The following is a 22,750-nucleotide window of genomic DNA, read 5'->3' as shown; positions in this document are numbered from 1 at the left end:
AGTTGATGATGGCAAGAAAACATACTAAAATAAAAATGAGCTGTGGCTGAGATTGTCACCATTTATGGACAGATTTGGTGAGGTAAGCTTGGCTTCTCCATGCTCAAAAAGGAAGAAGAAGATTCGGCCAGCTGGAGGAGATTCTTGAAGCATGGCTTGTCTTCGATTCTGCTCAACCACCACAGGAAGTAGCTAGAGTGGCGAAGTGATGGTTGAAGGCAGAGATTGAAGCAGATGAAGTCATCATCATCATGAAGCATCAAGGGCCAGAATTTCATCTTGGAGAGCAAGCCAAGGATGGAGAGCTCGGATTGATGAAGGGTGATGATCAAGAAAGGACTAGAGGTAATTGCATGTTGGTTAATGCATGGTTATCTCTTCTCTCTCTATGTGGCCGAACCGGATTTGTTGAAGGAGGAAGAAGTTGGTTCGGTTTTGGCTTCAAGTGTGGAGGCTTTCCTCTTCTTTAAAAAGGGGGAACAACCACTGTTTGAAGCAAGGAGAAAAATTGAGAGTGCAAGGCACAGAGTTCTCAGAGCTACCTGAGCTAACAGTTTTCTCTTCTCCTTCAATGTATTCTGTTTTGTATTTTTCTGTTTAATTTTGTCATGTCTTGAGTCTCATGGTAAAAGGCAAACAGTGAGGTTTGTAATGAAAAAGCCATAGAGCGGAAAAAGGCAGAGAGTGCAAAATTGAAAGAAAAAGCCATAGATGTCTTAGAGTTCCTTTGGTCATCTATGTTGTGTTTCATGATTCTGTGGGAATCCCCTTGTAAGTTGGGTTAGCACTTTACAAGTTGTAATCTGTTGATTATAGTGAAATTCCATCATTGTTGTGATGGAGACTGGATGTAGGCTGCACTGCACTTAGCAGCCGAACCAGGATATATCTTGGTGTAATTTTCTTCCTCTCCTACTCCATTTCTGTTTTCTACTGCACAGGAGCAAAAACCAAAAATGTCTCGTGCCAAGTGACGAGACAAAATGAAAATGTCTCGTGGCTAGGGACGAGCTAAAAACAGAAAAGTCTCCTCTGAATCCAGCAAGTATTAGCAAGCAAAAAGGGGGCTAAGATTCAACCCCCCCCCTTCTCTTAGCCACTGAAACCATCATGGATTAATTGATACAATTTTAATTTTTAATGATCTAAAAATTATTAGTGAGTTTCCTGCAGGATTCGCTGATGCAGTAAAGAGATTTAAAAATATGATTGACAATGTAAATCCAAGGGATATATCCCTAAAATTTACAAACAGTCAACCTATTTTTAATGAAGAAGAAGAATGCTTGGTTCCAACACACCAAGTAATATTCATGTCCGTCTTCCCAGGAAATTTTTAACCAATTGATCAGATTCAAGATTTAACAATTTACAGTTATGAAGGAAGGCTAGCCAGCACATTAGCAAGGGTCTTTGAAAGAACTCAAAAAATAACGAAGGAATCTCACACAAGGATTAATTATAAAAGTAGAAATACTCTGCTTGTGTCCAGTAAAAGAAATGAAATTGAAGAAAGAGAGATGAGACTCTTGGTGGAATTTGAATCAGCATTCTACAACTTATCTGGACTTTTAGAAAAGCTCCCTGAAGGGATAAAGAGGAATCTCTGCTATTTGATAAAAGACAGAGAAGATCACAAGTGCCAGCTATGTGCCTCAGAAATATCTGAAGAAAGCAATAATGAAACGGAATCAACCCACATGATAAAAGAAGATGACAATGCATCTGAAGCCCATATGATAAAAGAAGAGGACAGTGCATCTGAAGCATCCCTCAATATTATTGTATAATGACGTAAGCGCTTAGGTCATAAGGCACCAACAATGTAGCTGGTGCAAGGTAATAAACAATGACGTAAGCAATGACGTCATAAGAAGGGTAAGGATGGGAATTGTCCATCAGACCCAACCATTATAAATAGATTGCTTAGGCAATTGTAAGAGGCATCAGACAATAGGAAGCAGGAGGCTAAGAGTACTCATATGCTAGGAGAGCAAGGAGGAAGCTGCCGAGGCGATTCTATAGTCTGAGAAAGAATTCCCTTAGGAAAAAATAATTCTAAACTCCCCTCTGGAGTTAGTATCTACAATCTCCCCTCTGAAGATAAAAACACCTTATGTAAAATATACTAAATAAAGGAAGTTTTTCTCCAGAAAGGTACATCTTCATTCTAGTCTTTCAATTATGAATTATTTAGAAAGTTTAGAATTAACAGAAGAATCTGATTATTATAGATTAACTGCTTTATTAGATAATGAAAAACAGGCTGTTCTAAAAACAGAATTAAATCTCAAATCAAATGAAAATTTTAATAAACAAAATCTTTTAAAAGAAGTTTTTAATAGAAAAAATATAATATACTATGGAAAAATTCAACTAGAAACCCCTATAAAGATAAAATTCGCCAATGGAGAACTTGAAATAGCTTTGATAAATGTGAAGAATTGAATAAATAGATTGAGAAAATTAAGGATCAACAAAAAAGATCTAAAATTGGATGGATTCATATTAGTACTATACAAGTCTTAATCAAATCTACATATATGAAAGGAATTAATTCACCAATAAGCTTAGCAATCTGTGATAAAAGAATTACTGATGACCCAATAGATCAAATAATTGGAATTGTCCATGAAAACTTGGCAAACGTAAATGTTAAATTTAATGCCCATCTTGGATATGCTATACCTTTATCAACTGAAAATCTTGGAAGATCTATAAGTTTGGCTTATAAATTCCATAGAAAGAATCTAATGGAACAAGACGATGAACCATTTTCAATTACATATGCAATAAATTATGCTTTAACAAATAGTCATCATAGTATAATATTTAAAAACAAAGAAAGAATTTATGTTGATGAATTATTTCAGAAAATTGTAAAAACAGAAATTCCAAAATATAAAGCTATTGAAAACCCAGTTCTATTATTAAAAGAACCATCAGGAAAATTAGTTTCATCGATTTTTCAAATAAGAGAATCTAAAATTAATATCCCTTTAAGTTTATCTAAGTTAAAGATTAAAGAAGAAAATTTTGAAATAAAAGAATTAACAAAAAAGGTCGAAAAATTAAATGAAACCCTAAACACTAAATTATGACAATAAATAAAGAAAAAATATATGTAACTTATCAAGACAAGAAACAAGAGCTCTTTGAAAGAGAAAATCGGTTGAATTATTTACAGTTTTCTGAAATAAATCAAAGAGCATTTGAAGCTCTAAAAATAATCTATGACAAGTTAAAAAGAGAAGTTGAAGAGCTAGAAAAATTAATAGAATCTCTAGAAAATAGTGATGAATCGATGATAGAATTTGCAGAAATTCTAAAATAAATAATGAAGCATACAAAGATTGAAAGACCAGAAAATAAAATAAAAAGAGAAAGGGCGAAAAAATTAAAAAGCAAAATAAAGGAGTATAAAAGGGAATTAAATAATCTTCAAATCGAAATTGATGACCTTATAATAAAAAGGATAGAAATAAGAATAAATATAAACAAGTTGGAGTTAAACTTAAAAAATTTATAAATGCCTGGAAAACCATATTATGACTTAAAAGAATTAAAACTGTTAAAAGAAAAAATGGAGAATGAAGTTGAAAAACTAAAAAGATATTTAGAAACAACAGAAAGTGTAGAAATAAAAGAAGTTTTTGAAGATTTGAAAAATTATATTAAAGAAAAAGACAAACAAATAAAAGATTTTATATACAATAATCCATGCAAAAAAGAATATTATAAACTAAAACAAGATTGAAAAAATATAAAATTGAAATCAGAATTATAAATACCTAGTAATAGTAGAAATGGTCAACACTTTTGATTATGAATTTGCATCACCAATCGAATCCATACAAACTATAAACTTATTCAAAGTAAAATATGAAGAGTTAATAGAAATCTCGAAAAAGAAATTAAAAGAAAAGTCGACTTTAAAAATTGGTATCAGAGCCAAGTTAACAATTAAGGGTAACACTTTTTTTTAAGCAACACTTTTAATGATACGTTTTTAAATCAATAAACAATCAAATAAAAACAAAAATCTATAAATCTGTACCAAAATACATCTGTACACTAGATGGACCCATAATGAAATGGGGTGAAATATTAAGAGGGGAAAAAAGCAGCAAGGATATAAGACTTACCTTGTCCGAATAATTTGTGTTGTGTGGTGAAGAAAGTAGTTGTAGCCTTTGAAGACACGTCTCGTTTGGAAGTAGGGCCTAGGGTTCAGCCTTTCAGTTTCAGATCGTGAGAGTGAGAATGTGAAAGAAATTCGAATTGAGAGCGAATTAACGAGTGAATATAGTGAGTGGGTCACTTTATAGTGTCACTATATCTATATGTTGTTAATTCTAACTCCAAAAAAATTCAAATCTTATCTCATGTACTATTTTAGAGGTTATACTTTTTAATAATTTTTTAATATTAAAAGTTTCGATAATAAATTTTTAGATATTAATAAATCTAAGGATAATATTTAACAAAATTTTAAAAATCGTTAATGGTTTCGTTTTGAATTTATAAGTTTAAAAAAATATAAATTTTCTGAAATTTGAACTAAAATATAAAATTTAAATTTTTATTTTTTTTTGTTTTGATTTTTTAATATTTTATTTGAATCTAAATGAAATATTTTCTATCGATATTTATGTTTTAAAATTAATACAATTAACTTAAAAGTGTAAATGTCAATAAGTTGTATTAGTAATAAATCGAATCAAGCTTATTCGATTTACTAGGTGACTAAGCTAAATCGAAACAACCTAATTCATATTGTATCGAATTTTATTCATTCATAAATCAAAGCAATCCATTTCGATTTGCCTTTTCAAATCATACTGATTTGATTTAATATTCGATTTACATAAATTTGTGCAGGAAGACATGCACATTTTTTAATTTAGGACTTTTCATATAATATTGAATCCCACTTTATTTATTAATGTTATTTACCTTAAAAGTTATAAATCTATAATTGAAATGTGAACAATAACAATATACAGGTATACAACCAGAAGGTCGACCAAATGAACCAACTTATATCACCTCAATTCATAAATATTTTAAGTTTTTAACGCTCATTTTAACCAGTTAATTATCAATTACTTCAAAATTATCACGGACTTAAGTTGGTCTCAGTAATCAGTATCATTTATGTTATGCTTTTATTTTATGTTTTCATGTAATACTAAATTTATGCAAACCTTTTTCTTTTGTGAACTACATATTATTTTTTCTGTAAAAGGAATACAAGTATATTTTAATAATAATATGACATTTCAAACACACTTTTACATTTACTTCTACAGGATTAGTTTTTAACTTTATATTATATGCTTTGACGTAATAGTGAATATAAATCAATCGCTTTATTTTTTTCGCAAAAAGATAAAATTCTAAACATGAACATTCACATTTATCGTTACCTTATAAAGAGAGAAAATGTTATAGAACATTGATATATACAATTATACATGTAAGCACTTACTTAAGTACATACTAAATTACTAAACCAAATAAGGAATATCTATGAGTTGATAATAGAAAGATTACAATTCTAAGATAAAACCAATTTTTTCATCAGCATGACATGTTGGCAATGCATCTAACATTGTCTTAAAATCAGCGTTCTCATCAATCTTGAAGGTACAAATAACCTTGACAATCTTCAAGGCATGCCACCAACATTTTGTATTACTTGAACTGCAGTGGCACTTCCCTTCCTTTCTTCCCATCAGTGTCTCATACAAAAACTGTTGTTTTTTGCAAAATAACAAACGGCGTTAGAAAGATCATATTGATGATAAAGTATATAAACACAAATGCAGTCACAGCTGGGATGAAAGTACTGTTGTCGTTGTAAATGCAAGACTCAATGCAAGACTCAGAAAATTTGAGGATAATGACATACCTGAATGAATGCTTTACCATGAACATAAGAGCGAAAACTAAATGAAATAGAGTTCGGGCAGCAACTTGAAAGCAAGTAATTCATAAAAGGGAAATAGAGAGCTTCGTAGTCCGGAGAAAAAAGTAATTCCAAGCGTTTAATAGTTGGAGGAATAGATGAAACTTGGAATGCACCCTGCTCTGGTTCAGTCTACAGAATTCAGACAAACAAACAAATAAATAAAATAGGCAAATATGTAAAGCAGAATGAACCAATGTAGCAAGTGTATATACTTACTAGAATTGACAGACAGATAAAGAGGGAGACTGATGCCCAAATCTTTTGGGGTTTAATGTTTTGGACAAATTTCCTCAAGCTACAAAGGTCCCGAAAATCCACATCGCTAAAACTATTGACTTCCAATTGATTAGAACATTTCTGAAAAGATATACCAGGTTGGTTGTTTCCCTCATACGCAAATGATAATAAATTTCGAGCATCAATGTTAAGCTCCTCCAAGTTAGAGCAGTATGATAACTTCAAGACCTTGAGTTGAGCACTTGAAATATTAATCCTCTGAGACATCGAGCAATTGTCTAGTTCCAAACTCTCAAGGAAAGGAAATTTAGAAAATAGTTCAAGAAACCATTTGTCTCCGATAGCAATGTTCTTCAAATTCCATAAGCACAGCCATCTCAAATTTGTGCAACTATCTAAATTCAGCTTGAAAGATGTATTTTGATACTGAAGACAACAATGTAAGCTCTCAAGATTTGGAGCATCAATATATACTTCCCGCATTCCTTGAACATAAACTTTCTTGAGCTTATGTAAACCATGCAAGAATAGTGATTCCACAAGACTGAACTCATACACTTGAGGAGTTCCTCTGATTGGAGGGTTATAGACAGCACAATCAATCACGGTTAAATCTTCAATTAGAGGACAATGAGAAATGACATGATCTATAATCCCTTCATGTGCAAAAAATATATTGCATAGTTTTATTATTCTCACTGAGTAAAGCTTGATGGAATGGGTGAGGAATGCTTGGTCAACTCTGATTCGGTCCATCAACACCAACTTAGTAAGTGATTTGGATTCAATGACACTGAGTGGAAGGTCATAAAACCTGTCCGGACTGTGTCTCCTTACATAGCGACTAGAGAGGCGAAGCTGTAAATGTAATACTTCGCCACCACTTTCAAGAGCCATCTTCATCCATAGATCAACATGGTGGGCCATGCACTTATGGTCTACATAGTCCATGATGAGCTTGAATTCTTTGATTGCTAAGCCTAGGTCGCCGAGCCTCAGTAATCTTCTCCCAACATAGTCAACAACTTTGTCTATTTTGCTATGATAATTGTCTACCGTTACATCTTGACTCTTAAAATGTTGATCGCTGCAAATAGACAATATTGGAAACGTAGACCATGCTTCTCTCCAAGCCTTTGATAAAACACTAGTCCTGGCAGAATCTCTGTCCGGAAGTCTTGCGAGAATGTCATGAAGTATAGCTTCTGGCAAACCAGATATTTGGTCCATTTTTCCCCAGCTTCAGTACTGATAGCAAGTATAATATCATGGATGGATAATTGTAACTTATACAATGCCAAGAAAGAAAGAAATAAAAAAAAAATCACATGTATTACATGTTTATTATCAAAATGATTCATCTGGGAAGCTAGAGATGTATGATTATGAATGACTTTCAACTAAGTACACTGATGAGATTTTTCATTGTAAAATTCATAAACTGTTCATCAAATTTTCATCATGACCCAAAATGTCCCATTAAAACTCATAAATACTATAATAATAATAATAATATAAAGATCAATGTGGAACCTATGTAGATCTCTATCACTAATTTCTTCTTCTTCTTATGTGAAGTGTAATAATTTTTGAGATGGAGTTACGACATAAGAAAGAAAACACAAGGGACTAATTGTTTTTCTCTATGGAAGTATGATGATTGATGTACATGTACTCTAACATTGTAATTTTTAGTATTTTTTAAAATGGTAAAAAATATAGAAATCGGAGTATCTCAAATCTTTTACGATTTTAAAAATTAAAGGATCCAATTTTTGTGCTTTAGAAATGTCTGTACTCCTAGAATTTAAATTTTTTAATTTCTGTACTCCAAATCAAACTTTACTACATTTATCAAATTAATATCCCAAACTCTAGAAAAATACCATTATTAAACCAATATAAACAAATAAAGTGTAGACTCTATCTCCTTTGTCACTAAAAAATGAATTTCAATTTTTCTTCCTATCTCCTAAACAGTAACCTCACTAGTTTCTAGACTAAAGAAAAGCTCGTTGTTCCAATAACAGAAAAAGAAAGGGGAATATTAAAAAATAAACTTACCTTCTCCAATAGAGTGTGTTTGTGGTGATTTGAAAGGTGTAGAAGTGCGGTATTTTTTTTGCTTTGTGATAGATGATGCGAAATAAATGAGCGAATTTCTGGGCTTAAGGTTTTGGTTTCAGTGTTTTATACTCTCACTTTAGACGGTGATAGAAGAGACCTCTCTTCTGGGTTTAAAGTTTTGGTTTTAGTATCTTATACTCTCACTTTAAACGGCTTTAGACGGTGATAGAAGAGACCTCTCTTCTCGGTTTAAAGTTTTGGTTTTAGTATCTTATACTTTCACTTTAGACGGTGAAAGAAGAGACTGACAGAGAAGTCCGTTTTAAGTGGTGATCTTCTGAAAAAAAAAAAAAAAATTTTTGAGTTTTTTTTTTTTATAAATTTTATAAAAAAACAATTTTATGTTTAAATATTTTATAAAAAAATTATATTTATCAATTATATTTAGGTATAATAAGATAAAAATACTTTTTGTTTATTTATTACGTGAAAAATATTTTTTAAAAAAATCTTTTAAAAAAATGTAAATTTTTATTTTTTTAAAAAAATATAAATTGTAATTTTTTTAAAAAATATTTTTTATTTTTTATTTTTTACTATTTTTATTTTTAATTTTTTACTAATAAAAATTTACCGAATACGCTAAAAAATAAAAAAAATATTTTTTATCAACTTAATAATACTCAAACAAACATAAAAGAATTACATTTTTTATTTATAAAAGATGTAGTTTATAAATATGAAATCAATTTTGTTATTGATATATAAAAGCCTACTGAGCATTAAATTAGTTCATCCTTAAAAAAATAAACTATCAAAATATTACTTGAAAATTTGTATCGCTAATAAAACAAATTTTAAAAAATACTAACGATAAATAAATCCGTAAAAAATTTAAAAATACGACAAAAAGAACTTGATACTCAAAATGTTGTGGCATGTAGACGGTAGTTTAAGTGTTTACTCGAATCCTATGTAAAATTTTCATCCGAAATTTTTAGAAAATAAACTTTAAAAAAAAGGATAGAAAAAGGATCTACAAACAGAATGAAATAAAGCTATGCTTAAATGGTTAAGATTACAAATCTGAGGAAAGAGCATTTACCGAAGAAACTTTGCGGCTAATAAAAGAATTCGCCACCAAAATATGTAAAAGAATTCATGCTAATAATTAAATACTATAAATGTATATTTTTATGGAGCCAAAAATAGGAATTCTTAATTGTTAGGAGAATAATGTAGTCCATTAATTATCTTTTAAGTTAATATTATAATTTATAAGGTTTTACTTTTTAATTTTAAAATTTTAAAAATTAACAAAATAAAAACTAATAAAAAATTGGGCCACATTATTGAGAAAAAAAATGAATAACATAAAACAAGAGTATTTATTTACTCTCAGAACATAAAAAAATAGGACAAAACTCTTATTTATGCCTTACCTAAAGGATAGGATCGTTATCAAACTACACATCATGAAATTTTGTTGTGTACCTTTCCCACCCTAAATATGAAACGATATGCAATTTTGTTTTGTGTGGTTAATTATATGCATTCAGTGTGTTGATGATCTCAAAGTTTGGCCATTTGACACCTTGTAATATGTCAAAAAGGAGAGTTAAGGTACATAGAATTTATGGAAGGCACATTTGTATCCTACATCAGCATCCTCCATTCTTCATTTAGATACTGTTTCAAAATCTAATAAACTAAATTCATACGAAAATGGGCACATACACAAGATAATTTGCAATTGAATATTTGTTTGTGACAACAAAAGCTATGGAAAGAATAAAAATCATAGAATAGAGGTTGAATAATTTTGTAAAGATACTCATATACAGTTGTCTTCACGCGACATTAATAGTTAAGAATCGTTAGATAATTTGATGTGTGTGACTAAATTGTTATTTAACAGTTCTTAACTATCAAATTCACATGAAAACAACTGCATGAGTTTCCAAGATTAGAGACAAATCCCATGAAGAAAGTATGTGTTTCCTCTGTACCTAAGCATCCTGTTGTGTTCTCCAACACACCACAAATGGCCTTCAAGATCCAAATCATCTTTCATTTCAGCAGTTTCCCATACAAACTTGAAAAGGCTAGGTGCTTTATCCAACTGCTTCACACCGCGCCCAATCATCTTCTCACTATCTGAAGTCAAAATTCTTCCCAGACACAACCAGTTCTTGTTGTCGCTTCCACTCTTGTAAACTCCACCAGCCATGTCTACTTCAATATCTGAGACTCTTCCAAAGAGGTAATATAATAATAGCGTGAATAAGCAGCGAGATGAGTGTCCCAATGTTTTGGAAAGCTTCTTTTGCACCAGGCGTTCTTGGTGTCTAGCTTCCTTGTATCCAATACTGTTGTCAATCAAAATGTCCTTGATTTGCAAAAGCCCTTCTTTCATGACTTCAGCCTTAGCCACATGCAACTTTAATCTTGTTTCGGCTCTAAAATACTTGATCAGATCATTGAACATCTCAAGAACATCTTCCCATTTCCGGGAACCAGAGGTGTTGACATTATTTGAAGGTGAAAGCCTCATCCATGAATTGGATTCAGGTTCATTGGAAACAGCAGCTTCAGTGAGAAACTTCAGGCAGGTAAGAACAATTTGCTGACCCATTATAGTATCTTTGTCTAAGCCCTGAGAATCCAAAGCATCCAAATCAACTTTAAAATTATTCAGAACTTCCTTGAGTGTACCAATCAATATGCGGTGCTGGGTTGCCTGTGGACACACTTTGAAACGAACTACCTTCCTTTGTTGAGTAGAAACATCAAGAAAGTTGCTCACTTTGGCAAGGTTATCAATCACTATAGGTTCTCTTTCTCTTGCTTGACTGAAAGGAGAAAATGGTTCATTTTGTGTTCCCATGGTGGAGACCAGAACATGTTTCATTTTGTGCTGAACTGGTGGTGATCCAATAAAGGCCCGGGCAAGAGACTTGAAGGTACACATATCATGCTTAATCTGCTCATCAAAAATGGTTGAATTACTAATTGTGTCAACAAGTTTTCCATTAATTGCATCCATGTTCGCCAGAACCCGAGTCAATTCTTCTAGCTTGGAAAAGTCATTCTGATAGCATTGCAGGTTGGAAACATCTTGATAACAGTGATAAGGCATTGAGTTCAGGTTAAAAGGTGTAGATTTGTTGATTTTGACACCGGAAAGCAGCTTCCGAATTCCAGAAGAAAGTTCCATTACTTCCAACAAAAATAGAGGAACTGAAAAATAACACTCAAAACAAATGGAAACAAATAATGACTCTAAAAAGAGGATTTGGATCCTCTAAAGTTTCAATTTCACTTTAGAGAGTAAAGTGTGATCTCTCACCATTGATTTCATAGGTGGTACCAATAATAAATATGAAAGAGAAACTATTCAAGAGTAGAAGATCTATTGCAATAAGAACATGTCCTAAGCTATTTTCAACTAATAATATAGATCAAGTGCTAACATATAATTAACAGAATAACAAGTTCAACTTCCTAATTCATAAAAAGTCACACAACACAATCATCAACAAGAGTCTTGAGATGAAATTCAGCAAAGTGACAAAAGAAAAAACAACTCCAAGCATAGTTATCAGGACAAAGCGATCATCAAACCAATCGGACTACTGGGTCACTAGTTCAACTGGTAGGTTATTGGTTGAATCGGCTAACCTAGTCCTACTTAAATAACAATATAAAATAGTCAAAAACTTAAAATTAAATTTTGAAATATATATCTTCAACACTTTAACAACAATCAAGTCTCAATTTCTAAAATAAAATAGACATATTATTGGTCAATAGTTCAATACTACAATAATATCTTAATTTCACACAATAACAGTGACAATCAATTAGGTAATTAGCAATCAATTCCAATTAAGCAATTAACAATCACACTGTAGCAACGGAGCCTATTAACCATTAATCAATTAGGCAATTAACAATCAATTCTAACAATGATAATTTCAGGGCCCTCAAAATTAAAATTGGAAATAAGGTGCATCCCTATTATTTTTATTAGCAAAATTATAATATCATAACTACAAAGTAAAATTAAATAACTAAATACTAATTTCCAAACATTTTCTTTCCAAATTCAAAATTAGCGAACGAACACAAAATCAGCAATGAGCAGGATAACTAAGAAATTAACAAGCTTCCCATGCAACAAATTCAAGTCTCATCATAAATTCATAACGTAGCAATTAGTCAATTACATTACATACATAGCATCATATAATTGTTTTTAACTAAATCATTTTGAACACATTAAAAACTAAATTAACCAAATCACATTTTTTTTTATGAACAACAGACTGAAACCGAAAGAAGTAAGCAAGAAAAATTAAGTAACCTTCGGTAGTCTTCCAATGAGCAGAGAAGAATGTGACACGGAGAAGCTGGCGGCACTGTGGCAGTCCTTCTCCTTATGTTTACAAGGCGGAGAACTAGAAAAATATGAGGGATAAGGAGAGCGCCGGCGACAAGCACGCGAGGGACGACAAAGCTCAAGCGGAGACGCGAGGAGGGAGAGAGGCGAGGGAGGCGTGGCGACGACACAAGCAGGCGCTCGAGCAGATGCGGAGGCGAGAGAGGCGCGAGCAGCCGAGCTCAGACGGAGGAGAGAGGCCAGACGAGAGCACACAACGCGGAGGATCCGGCGAGATGCGCGGGGACGCGGCGAGCATGCGGCGGCGATGAACCATGACCCAAAATGTCATCAACTATCCCAACCTATGTAAATTTCCATCACGAATTTCACGAGAAATAAACAGCAACAAATGATATAGTGTTGGAAATAGAATTATGCTATAGGAAAGAAATCATCATTTGAATTTTGAAATTTGTATAACACAATTTGCTGATCTCATATAAGCACAAAAGAACACACAGCTATTTTCCAAACAGTCAATTTTTTTCCCCCTTCTAACCCCACTGAACTATTATTATACATCATCTATAACCAAAAGCTCATTGTTAATAATGAAATGGGGTGAAATATTAAGAGGGGGAAAAAGCAGCAAGGATATAAGACTTACCTTGTCCGAATAATTTGTGTTGTGTGGTGAAGAGAGTAGTTGTAGCCTTTGAAGACACGTCTCGTTTGGAAGTAAGGCCTAGGGTTCAGCCTTTCAGTTTCAGACCGTGGGAGTGAGAATGAGAAAGAAAATCGAATTGGGAGCGAATTAACGAGTGAATATAGTGAGTGGGTCACTTTATTTATAGTGTCACTATATCTATATATATGTTAATTCTAACTCCAAAAAAATTCAAATCTTATCTCATGTACTATTTTGGAGGTTATACTTTTTAATAATTTTTTAATATTAAAAATTTCGATAATAAATTTTTAGATATTAATAAATCTAAGGATAATATTTAACAAAATTTTAAAAATCATCGTTTTAAATTTATAAGTTTAAAAAAATATAAATTTTCTGAAATTTGAACTAAAATACAAAATTTAAATTTTTATATTTTTTTTGTTTTGATTTTTTAATATTTTATTTGAATCTAAATGAAATATTTTTTACGGAAAAGCTCTGCATACAAGCCCTAATGGCTTGTATGCCATACAAGTTCATTAAACAATAAGATCAAAATACGCGCTGCTTCAGGTACGTTGATTACACGCGCTATATAACATCGCGCGTATATCTAACTACCAGATTTAAAATATTTCTTTCCCTTTTCGTTTTCGTTATTTTGAGATTTCATTCTTCTTCTTCTCCCGCGTTTACCCTCCTTCTTCTCCATTGTTCTTTTCTTCTCCTTTTCTCACTAGCATCTTCTTCGTTTAGGTTACCTTTGTCTCTCTCTGCAACTCCATCTTCGTTTTCTATTTTTGATTTGTTGTTTTTCGAAATCAAAGTTTGATCTCGTTTTGAAGATAATGGATCATTCAACCTCAGATTGTCATCTGAATGCAGGCGAAGTGGATTATGAGTCAGAATCTAACGAAGTCCCTGAGGTTTGATTTACATAGGATTAGTATGAAATTTCTTTCAGTAATTTGTATAGCATTGTGTAGTTGAAAAATTGCTGAACATTACTGTGAAAGTAACACGTTTACGTGAATCTGTCGATTCAATGTATTAGTTGTGATTAATTACCTGGAATTTGTAGCAGACGCTCGGGTGTAGATCAATTCTTGTTTGGGTGTATTTTAGCTAGAAGTGTGGGTGTATCTACACTTTACTGGTTTTTTGTTATTTTAATTTACTTGTTGTTGTTCAGCTGTATTATAACAGACATGATTAGGTGTGTTTTTAGAACTGTATTATATCTGCATGCTGTGTATTTACAGTTTATGGCTTTAAAAGTCATTCTGTAGTTGAGTTGTTGCGGTTAGGGTGTATCGTATTAGACATGATTGGGTGTATTTGAATCATATCTATGGGTGTATTTACAGTTCTGACACGGTGTATTTTGCAGCCTCTCTCAGTTGTTGATGACGAGCTTGTTCCAAAGGTCGGAATGACCTTTACTACCCTTGAAGATGCTGGAAAATTTTACAGGAACTACGCCAAGGCTGCAGGTTTCTCTACAAGAGTTCGGTGCACAAATAGGAAGGGAAACGAGATTAAGAACCAACTGATTACATGTAGCAGAGAGGGAAAATGGAAATCTAAAATATCTCCGACCGAGAAGATCAATCCGACAGCCGGTCTAAACTGTCCTGCAAGAATTTATATACACACATTGAAGGATGTCGGTGCTTGGATCATTTCAAAGGTTGTGCTGGATCATTCACACCCCTGCTGTCCAAGCAAAGCAGAGACGCTCAAACAGCACAGGGAACTAAGCATGTCCATTCATCGTACGATAGAGAATAACGAGGAGGCCGGTATCAGACCAAGCAAAACCTACCAATCATTTGTTGCGGCTGCCGGGGGTCACCGCGAGTTAAATTTTATCGAAAAGGACGTGAGGAATTACATTACCAGGGAAGTGCGGAATGTTTCCGAACAAGAAGATGCAAAGGAATTCGGGAAATATTTCTTAAGAATGAAAGAGAAGAATCCGAATTTCTTTTTTGAGCTCCAACTCGAAGATGATCAATCGATTAAGCTGGCTTTTTGGGCCGATGCAAGAAGCAGAGCCGCCTTTGAGTATTTCGGAGACGTCATTTCATTCGACACCACCTACAATACAAACAGGTAACAAACTGTCCCTGTTTATGATGCCAAATTAATTTATTTTTACGAATCCGCAGTAGAGGTGTATATTGGCTGTTTCATTGGGTGTATGCGAAGCATTTGTTAGGGTGTAGCTAATGATTTTGCATTCTGGACCATGGTAATTTGTTTCAGGTATAATTTGGTCTGTGGTTCTTTTGTCGGGGTGAATCACCACGGTCAATCAACACTTTTCGGATGCTCTTTGATGAAGAACGAAGAAATTGAAATCATTCAAATGGTTATTTCAAAGCTGGCTTCGTTGCATGGGAGGAAACGCTCCGAAAGGGTTTCTCACCGATCAGTGCGCATCCATGAAAAGGGCTTTAGAGGCTTGTATGCCAACAACAGTTCACCGCTGGTGCATTTGGCACATCATGAAGAAGATTCCAAGCAAATTAAACGGGTACAAGGGACATGCCGATATCGAACAAGAAATGAGCCAAGTTGTTTGGAACTCTCACAGCAAAGACTCATTCGATAGGAATTGGAACGATTTTCTGCTGAATTTTGGTCTTGGGGACAACAAGTGGCTTTCAGGTAATGTCTTTTTAAAATCTGCATCAGAGGTGTAAATTGCATGTTTTTTCGGGTGTATTTATAGACTGTCTTTGGGTGTATTATGCAGATCTGTACGAAGACCGTCACATATGGGTTCCTATCTATCTGGATCACCATTTCTGGGCAGGGATGAGAAGCACACAAAGGAGCGAGAGCATGCATTCATTTTTTAACAAGTATATCACCCGGAACAGCTCGCTTATTCAGTTCGTCAAACAATACGATAATTGCCTCGGAAGCAGGGAGCAAGCAGAGAGAGAATCAGATGCTGCAGATTTTCATACGGTCATACCGTGTGCAACGAAATCCTGCATTGAAGCTCAGTTTCAAGATGCGTACACTCACGCAAAGTTTAGGGAAGTCCAAGCGCAATTCAGAAGAAAGGCGAATTGCATCACCAGACTGAAGAATTCCGCTCTAGGCTATTCAGTATACGAAGTCGGAGAACAAGTTTCCAGCTCAATATTCAACAAGTTCGTGGTTACTTACGACTCGGTTGCAGCCGAGGTAAAATGTCATTGCTTATTATTCGAGTCGAGAGGGATACTGTGCCGTCACGCACTAAGCGTGTTAAGCTTCGAACAAGTAAGCCAAGTGTCACCGAGATACATACTGGAACGATGGAGCAAGAAGGTAAAGAGGCGACACACACACATCAAGAGCAGCCACGACGAGCCACTAATGGAGCCAAGAAGCAAGAGGTTCGACCAATTGGTTTTTCGTTCGCAAAATATATGCGAATTTGCCTCCGAATCGGAGGAGCTGACTGCAATTCTGCACCGTGCGTACGATAACGTCATGGCCGAGATGGAAGCATTAAAAGCCAAAAGGAAGGGGACATCTTCTTTATCCCACGAAGACGCCAACTTGGAATCCGTTAACGAGCTTCAAAGCCCGCCAAGGATTCGAACAAGAGGACGTCCAAAAAACAGGCTAGGTTCAAAGCTGGAGAAACAGATCGCAAATGCCACAAAGAAGAAGAAGACGAAAGTTTTAAGCGAGGTAAAAGTAATGTTCTTTAAATTTGTGGCGATTGAGTTTATTTTTCTCGTTAATAGTTTAGGTAATGTGTGTGTGTTATATTTCAGATAAACCTGTTTGATGCTGCATCAGCGGCGCATTCAAATTGCAGCCAATATCAAGGACACGTTATGAGTTATCAGTTCAGGGTACCAGCAGCAGGGGATAACTGGTTGGGTGTATAGTTTTACAGAATATGGGTGTAAAAGCACCGTTATTTTGGGTGTATTTTCGTTAATTCACAATTTAGATATAGACACATATATAGATATATATAAAACAAAAGCTGTAAAAATTCTCAGGTTATGGGTTTATATTTGATTTGATGTTTTTCTTCATATTTTAGTACATGTAATTCATACATTTTGAATACAGCGCAGACAGTTTGGGTGTATATTTTATACAACCTTGGGTGTATTATTAGACTTGCGTTGGGTGTAGCAGTTTATAATTTGTGTTTATATATGCCTTGATTTTTTCCTTCATATTTTACCACCTGTAATACAGCTTTTGAATACATCACAGACAGTTTACCAGCACAGATAGTTTAACTATGGGAAAAAATATACATGGAATAGAAGTTGTTGATAAATGGCAAATATTTACATCATTTGTTCAATTTACAAACTACCAAGCAGTTGGATTACCCAGTTTCTATATCAGCAGAATTAATCTGACAAAACGGACTTAATAATATAGAGGATGGCTTCGACAGCCTTATAGCACTACTCTCTCTAATTGCCTGATCTCTCTGTATATTCATCTCACTGAATAGTATCCGGGATGCGTACTCCACTCTATAGTGGTCCACCTCCTCCTACAATAAAAAAGTATATTCTGTTTAAACAGCAATATTAATTCAGTAAAGTAATACAGAGTTATATGGTTTTAAAGACAGTTATCTGTGGCCAATTATCCCATTGATACTTCCCCTTTTTGATGTTTTCCGGCTCAATTATCTCCATCCACTTCATAACGTACACAGCGCAGTCATAGCTGAAAACAAAGAAAATAAATTACAAATCTCATTTACAAAAGTTTAATGTTCAGACTCACAAATTTATACCTTGTTTTTTGGCCTGATATTTTAACATATGGTGATTTAATTTCCTTCTCCCTCTCCCCTTTCTGAAGAGGTCCCCCGCCGGCATATGTTATCAATCTTGAAAATACGTATCCCTTAAATACGAAAACAAATCAGTAATACACCCGAATGAATGGACAAGATACACCCAACTGAATGGACAATATACACCCATCACAACTTACAGTGAATTTATTAATGGTCTTTCTCTCATCAGTGGGAGCTATTTTGTGTAGCGGGTCAAGTATTTGACATTTCCGCTTTCTTGTATTTATCAGCCATAACCACCAATGCCCGGCGTAGCAGACAGGGGCAAAAATCTGAAGGATTCCCACACATGAACAGTGTGTTATTTTATTTTGCAAATAAGTAAATAAGCGTAGTAACAAATTTAGCAAACGAAAACTTACATATGGGTGCGAAGTCAATTTTTTTCTATCTATGAAGGGAATGAAACTCGGGTAGGCTTCCACCCTGAATTCCTTTTTCGTTTTTGGTGATACGAATTCCCCGTTTGGGTGATCCAAAAGCGCCATGCACTGCAAGAATGGGAAACGAGAAATGAAATACTAAACTTACACCCAATGGAACGTGACAAATACACCCAAATCAATACAGAAAATACACCCGAAGTTCGTAGAAGTAACACTTACCACAATATCGGGGGGGAGACAGTATATTTGTTCTTGAAATCTCTTTTCATTTTTGTTGTTGAGGATGAGGCAGATGGCAGATACAATCTAGAAATATATGCCGAAATCAATTTTACATTAATAAGCATTGTAATTGACTTTGGTGTAAAATCAGTAATCTTATTCTAATATTACCTGAGATTCTATATCACTTTTTGCCTGGAGGGAAGCAAGGTGCATTCTCATCAAAATGTATTCTCCTTGGCCAATCAGAGTGCACATCTCCTCATACTCGTTAGTATTGCCATCTGCATCTTCCTTCAGTCTCGTCCCCCAGATGTAGCACTTTTGTTTCATATCATCCGTAATCTGATATAATCCCCGAGGAGTTTCAAACTTTGCAGAACTTTCTCCCCCAGTCTCCCTCTGAATTTGTGGACTTGTGTTTTTTCCCTTCGTCGCGCTGCTTGCTATTCTTTGGACCAAACTGTCCAATTGTTCTATCAAATTCGCAGCTTCTGGAGATTTTTCCCTTTCTGTCTCCTGCGTTGACGCCCCCTCCTGGCTTGAATCAGTCAATCCAAGGCTGAATGATGGCACCCCTGGATCTGTTTTAGGAACATAGGAAGCTGTCCGTGCCATCATCAACAGGGCAGCAGCGTCTTCTGCGTCTGGATGACTGCGTCATCATGTATAAGAATAAGAATAAGAATATACAGATGATAAGCAAAGATTGATTTTAGTCTGATGAACTTACACTTTAGTTGGAGCTGGGGGAACCGTGGGTGTGGTCTCTTGAAGTTGTTTGGGGGTTTCAGGAGTGCTGCACAGTTACAAAAAATTAATCACGGCGTAAAAGAAACTAATCAGGAACAATATACACCCAAACTGTTAGCTAATATACACCCAAACTCCAAACAAATATACACTCAATACTATTTCTTACGTTTCTGTAGTCCCTTCAATCTGTAGCATAGAGGTTGGTTCAAAATCTGTCTCTGTGGTTGTTTGGGATGCCGGCACAAAAACCTGAATCGGGACTCTAAACAAGAAGAAAAATGAAAGGTTAACAACGCCTTTGAAAATAATAAGGTTATAAGGTTGAATATTATTGTAAAACTCACATTGCAAGCGCTTCGGACGGTGTCTGTTCCCTCACAACCATCATATTCGAATCAGACGGACTCAACCTAAAATACACCCAAAGAAATTCAAGAAATACACCCGAACAATTCAAAAAGAAGACAGGCTTTGTTTTTTTGAGAACTTACATACTTGCAGTTTTTGCTTTTTTTTCCTGCCTTTTTTTTCTTGAATAAAATAATAAAGGGCTTTTTTTTCTAAAAAAAAATATATACAGAATTAGAAGTAGAAGGGTAATAGAAGAACAAAAGTAACGGTTATTTGAAAGAGAAATTACATGCTCTGTGACGGCTGGTTTACACTACTCTGTTCTGTGTTTCCTTGAGAGGAAGGAGCATCAGTTCCCAAGTTCACAGCCGGTATTCTAAGACAGATTTGATCCAAGCAACACAACAAAGTTAATATTCCAACTTATTAGACAACATACACCCAACTTGATCCACTCAATACACCCAAATGGTACCACAAGACACACCCAATTCATGATAACAAGATTTTATTAAATAATAAAGCTTCTTACGTTTCAGACGACACATAGCGACCTTCTGTCGATCGCAGGTCAGGTTGGTTCTCCCTGCGAAACAAGAAACAATTATTAGCATGCAAAACACAACAAAATATGAAATAGACAGCCCATCAAGACATACCCCTCTGCAGCAGATTTATCAACGTTTTGCCCTAGCCATTCATCCAGTTCGTCACTTGATATTTCATATGTCTCACTACATTCATAAAGGAAGATGTTAACAAAAATAATTACGACGATAGACGGTAATATAGCTTACGAGGTACTGTACCCGTCAAAGTATTGGTCTTCTTTAGGAGGTGAATCCTCCACGAGAACTTTTTTCTTTTTTGGTTGTGTTCTGGGTGGAAAAAAAAGAGTACCAATCAGAAATAAAAAATTAATTTTATCACAGAATATTATGCAAAGAAGTGCTTACTTTTTTGGTGTTGTTTTTGTTTTTTTCTTCTCCTTCTCCTTCTCTGCAGGTGATGATTCTTCACTCCTATAAGTTAATAACAGACACTTCAGTTAATACACGAAATCTTTATAATGAAGCCAAAAGAAAGGAGTAATAATTTCAGGACATTACTCATCACTTTGTTCAGATTCAGATTCTGAATCAGAATCTGGCTCCTCTTGCCTCTGCTTTCTTTTTCTGGAGTCCATTCTGGAAGGCAAACAGTGATTATTTAGAACATACTAAAATACACCCAACGTGATCAACAAGATACACCCAACTCGAAAAAGAAATTACACCCAAGTATGGTACTTACTTTTTCCCCTTTTTGATGGGGTGTTTTCTTGCTGAATCCTCCGAGTCTTGTTGAGTCTCAGACTCAGAGGTAGAAGTGTCACTGTCAGTAGTTGTTTCTGTCTCCGAAGACGATGTTGGACTCGCCTTCCTTTTTTTGTTTTTTTGATTTCTTGTTTTTTTTCTTTTTTTTCTTTTTCTTTCATTTTTTCTCTTGCTCTTGTCTCCGCCATCTTCACAATCCCCTGAAACATGAGATATTTTAGCTAGCAGCATTCAGGTAAATAAAATACAAGCAACATATTATGTTTACTTACCAAAATTTCTTCTTTTTCTACAGTCATTCTTTCCACCAACTTCTCCTTAGTCCAGTTGGCAATCCAAGGCTTTGGTGGTCTTTCAGCCCTCTTCTTGCCTTTGTTTTCAGAAAGATGAAAGTATATTATCATGAGGGCAAAGAGGCAGCCATCAATTGCCTTCTTCTTCTTCTCCTGGTAGTCTGTGATGCCTTTGATCAAGAAGGTCAAAACATGCGCCCCCCAGTTTCTCTCCGATATGCCGTCCATCTTAAAAATTGGGGCGAGGTGCACGGGCGATATTTTGTTTATCGTCGTTGGCAAAAGGAACGCCATCTGTATGTAGAGGATGAATATCCTCTTGAACATCAGGCGTTCCTCTTCGCTGCCAACGCCGATTTCCATCATTTCATCGGTAAGACTTTTGAGGGTCTTACCCTGGAATCTTCTATAAATTATTTTGTCATCATCAGAAAGTTGCTTATAAAGTTGCTTATACTCAACTTTCTCAGGAAACAGATTTCCTACAAAAAAGAAAACAACAAAGTATCAAAATCGGTTTAAAAACACCCAAGTATCAACCTTAAATACACCCAAGCATCAACTTAATATACACCTATAATTTTGAGCTAGTTACCTGTTGCATTGATGCCAAGCGCATCACCTATTGTCTTTGGTGTTATTTGGAAAGAACCATATCCTGTCTTCAGTCTGTTCTCCCCAAGTTTGAAGTTGTTTGCCAGTTCCCTTAAGAGTTGGTGATCCACCCTTAGAGGTGGGACGTGCATCAACCCACCAAATCCGAGATCCCTGACAATTGCCTTCTTCTCCTCAGCCATGTTTCTGAACTTATCACTCAGGAGATGTGTGGCACACTTAAGGTCTTTCGTTTGGTTTCTTGCTGCCATTTTATCTGAAACAAAAAATACACACAAATATACTCCCATTAGTAACAGTAAGATACACCCATATGTAAGAATCAGATACACCCATTGATAACAGTGAGATACACCCATTGAAATTATTCAGATACATTCATATATATCAGTCAGATATCAGTCAAACATGTTTCAATATCAAGCAACATTACAAGGTCTAATAACAGTAAGATACACCCATATGTAAGAATCCGATACACTCATTGTTAACAGGGAGATACACCCATAGATATTATTCAGATAAATCCATATATATCAGTCAGTTATCACTCAAACATGCTTCAATATCAAATTAATTCAGATATCAGTAAGATACACGCATATATGAGTCAGATACACCCATTGATAA

General features: G+C 34.5%; 3 protein-coding genes across 5 annotated transcripts; all 3 read right to left on the bottom strand.

Moving 5' to 3' along the window:
• Window positions 1-5,392: 5,392 nt before the first annotated feature.
• LOC112779754 (FBD-associated F-box protein At5g60610) lies at window positions 5,393-8,524 on the bottom strand. Its single transcript, XM_025824092.3, has 4 exons — window positions 8,276-8,524; window positions 6,191-7,459; window positions 5,915-6,103; window positions 5,393-5,756 (listed from the first exon to the last, which is right to left on the bottom strand). The coding sequence occupies exons 2-4, from the start codon at window positions 7,439-7,441 to the stop codon at window positions 5,553-5,555; spliced, it is 1,644 nt and encodes a 547-aa protein (XP_025679877.1). The 5' UTR covers window positions 7,442-7,459; window positions 8,276-8,524; the 3' UTR covers window positions 5,393-5,552.
• Window positions 8,525-10,012: 1,488 nt separating this feature from the next.
• Window positions 10,013-13,508, bottom strand: LOC112775396 (uncharacterized). Of its 2 annotated transcripts, XM_025818982.2 has the most exons (3): window positions 13,330-13,506; window positions 12,645-13,024; window positions 10,013-11,518 (listed from the first exon to the last, which is right to left on the bottom strand). In XM_025818982.2, the coding sequence occupies exon 3, from the start codon at window positions 11,493-11,495 to the stop codon at window positions 10,245-10,247; it is 1,251 nt and encodes a 416-aa protein (XP_025674767.1). In that variant the 5' UTR covers window positions 11,496-11,518; window positions 12,645-13,024; window positions 13,330-13,506; the 3' UTR covers window positions 10,013-10,244. The 2 variants fall into 2 exon arrangements, with proteins under 2 accessions (XP_025674767.1, XP_029151303.1); XM_029295470.2 differs by having other exon boundaries at window positions 10,013-13,024; window positions 13,330-13,508.
• A 4,555-nt stretch (window positions 13,509-18,063) lies between these two features.
• Window positions 18,064-21,464, bottom strand: LOC112776763 (uncharacterized). 2 transcript variants are annotated; one of them, XM_072227908.1, is made up of 16 exons: window positions 21,190-21,464; window positions 21,006-21,083; window positions 20,853-20,918; window positions 20,706-20,774; window positions 20,556-20,630; window positions 20,429-20,482; window positions 20,186-20,272; window positions 20,037-20,105; window positions 19,890-19,955; window positions 19,712-19,807; window positions 19,523-19,588; window positions 18,961-19,444; window positions 18,787-18,873; window positions 18,544-18,672; window positions 18,319-18,453; window positions 18,064-18,228 (listed from the first exon to the last, which is right to left on the bottom strand). In XM_072227908.1, the coding sequence occupies exons 1-16, from the start codon at window positions 21,441-21,443 to the stop codon at window positions 18,079-18,081; spliced, it is 1,965 nt and encodes a 654-aa protein (XP_072084009.1). In that variant the 5' UTR covers window positions 21,444-21,464; the 3' UTR covers window positions 18,064-18,078. The 2 variants fall into 2 exon arrangements, with proteins under 2 accessions (XP_072084009.1, XP_072084010.1); XM_072227909.1 differs by lacking the exon at window positions 20,037-20,105.
• Window positions 21,465-22,750: the final 1,286 nt, after the last annotated feature.

The sequence above is a fragment of the Arachis hypogaea genome, chromosome 19 (genome assembly GCF_003086295.3).
Source record: "Arachis hypogaea cultivar Tifrunner chromosome 19, arahy.Tifrunner.gnm2.J5K5, whole genome shotgun sequence".
In the NCBI taxonomy this organism is placed as follows: Eukaryota; Viridiplantae; Streptophyta; class Magnoliopsida; order Fabales; family Fabaceae; genus Arachis; species Arachis hypogaea.
The sequence above is the reverse complement of the archived record's forward strand: the minus strand, read 5'-3'. Positions and strand labels throughout refer to the sequence as shown.

Coding starts and splice junctions, on each gene's coding strand:
- LOC112779754 (XM_025824092.3), bottom strand. CDS start 7,441: ATGGACCAAATATCTGGTTTGCCAGAAGCTATACTTCATGACATTCTC. Junction 6,104..6,190: donor TTATCTGTCTGTCAATTCTA/GTAAGTATATAC, acceptor TGAATTCTGTAG/ACTGAACCAGAGCAGGGTGC. Junction 5,757..5,914: donor ATGGTAAAGCATTCATTCAG/GTATGTCATTAT, acceptor AAAAAACAACAG/TTTTTGTATGAGACACTGAT.
- LOC112775396 (XM_029295470.2), bottom strand. CDS start 11,495: ATGGAACTTTCTTCTGGAATTCGGAAGCTGCTTTCCGGTGTCAAAATC.
- LOC112776763 (XM_072227908.1), bottom strand. CDS start 21,443: ATGCTGCTAGCTAAAATATCTCATGTTTCAGGGGATTGTGAAGATGGC. Junction 19,808..19,889: donor CCGTCCGAAGCGCTTGCAAT/GTGAGTTTTACA, acceptor CTTCTTGTTTAG/AGTCCCGATTCAGGTTTTTG. Junction 19,445..19,522: donor CCCCCAGCTCCAACTAAAGT/GTAAGTTCATCA, acceptor ATGATGACGCAG/TCATCCAGACGCAGAAGACG.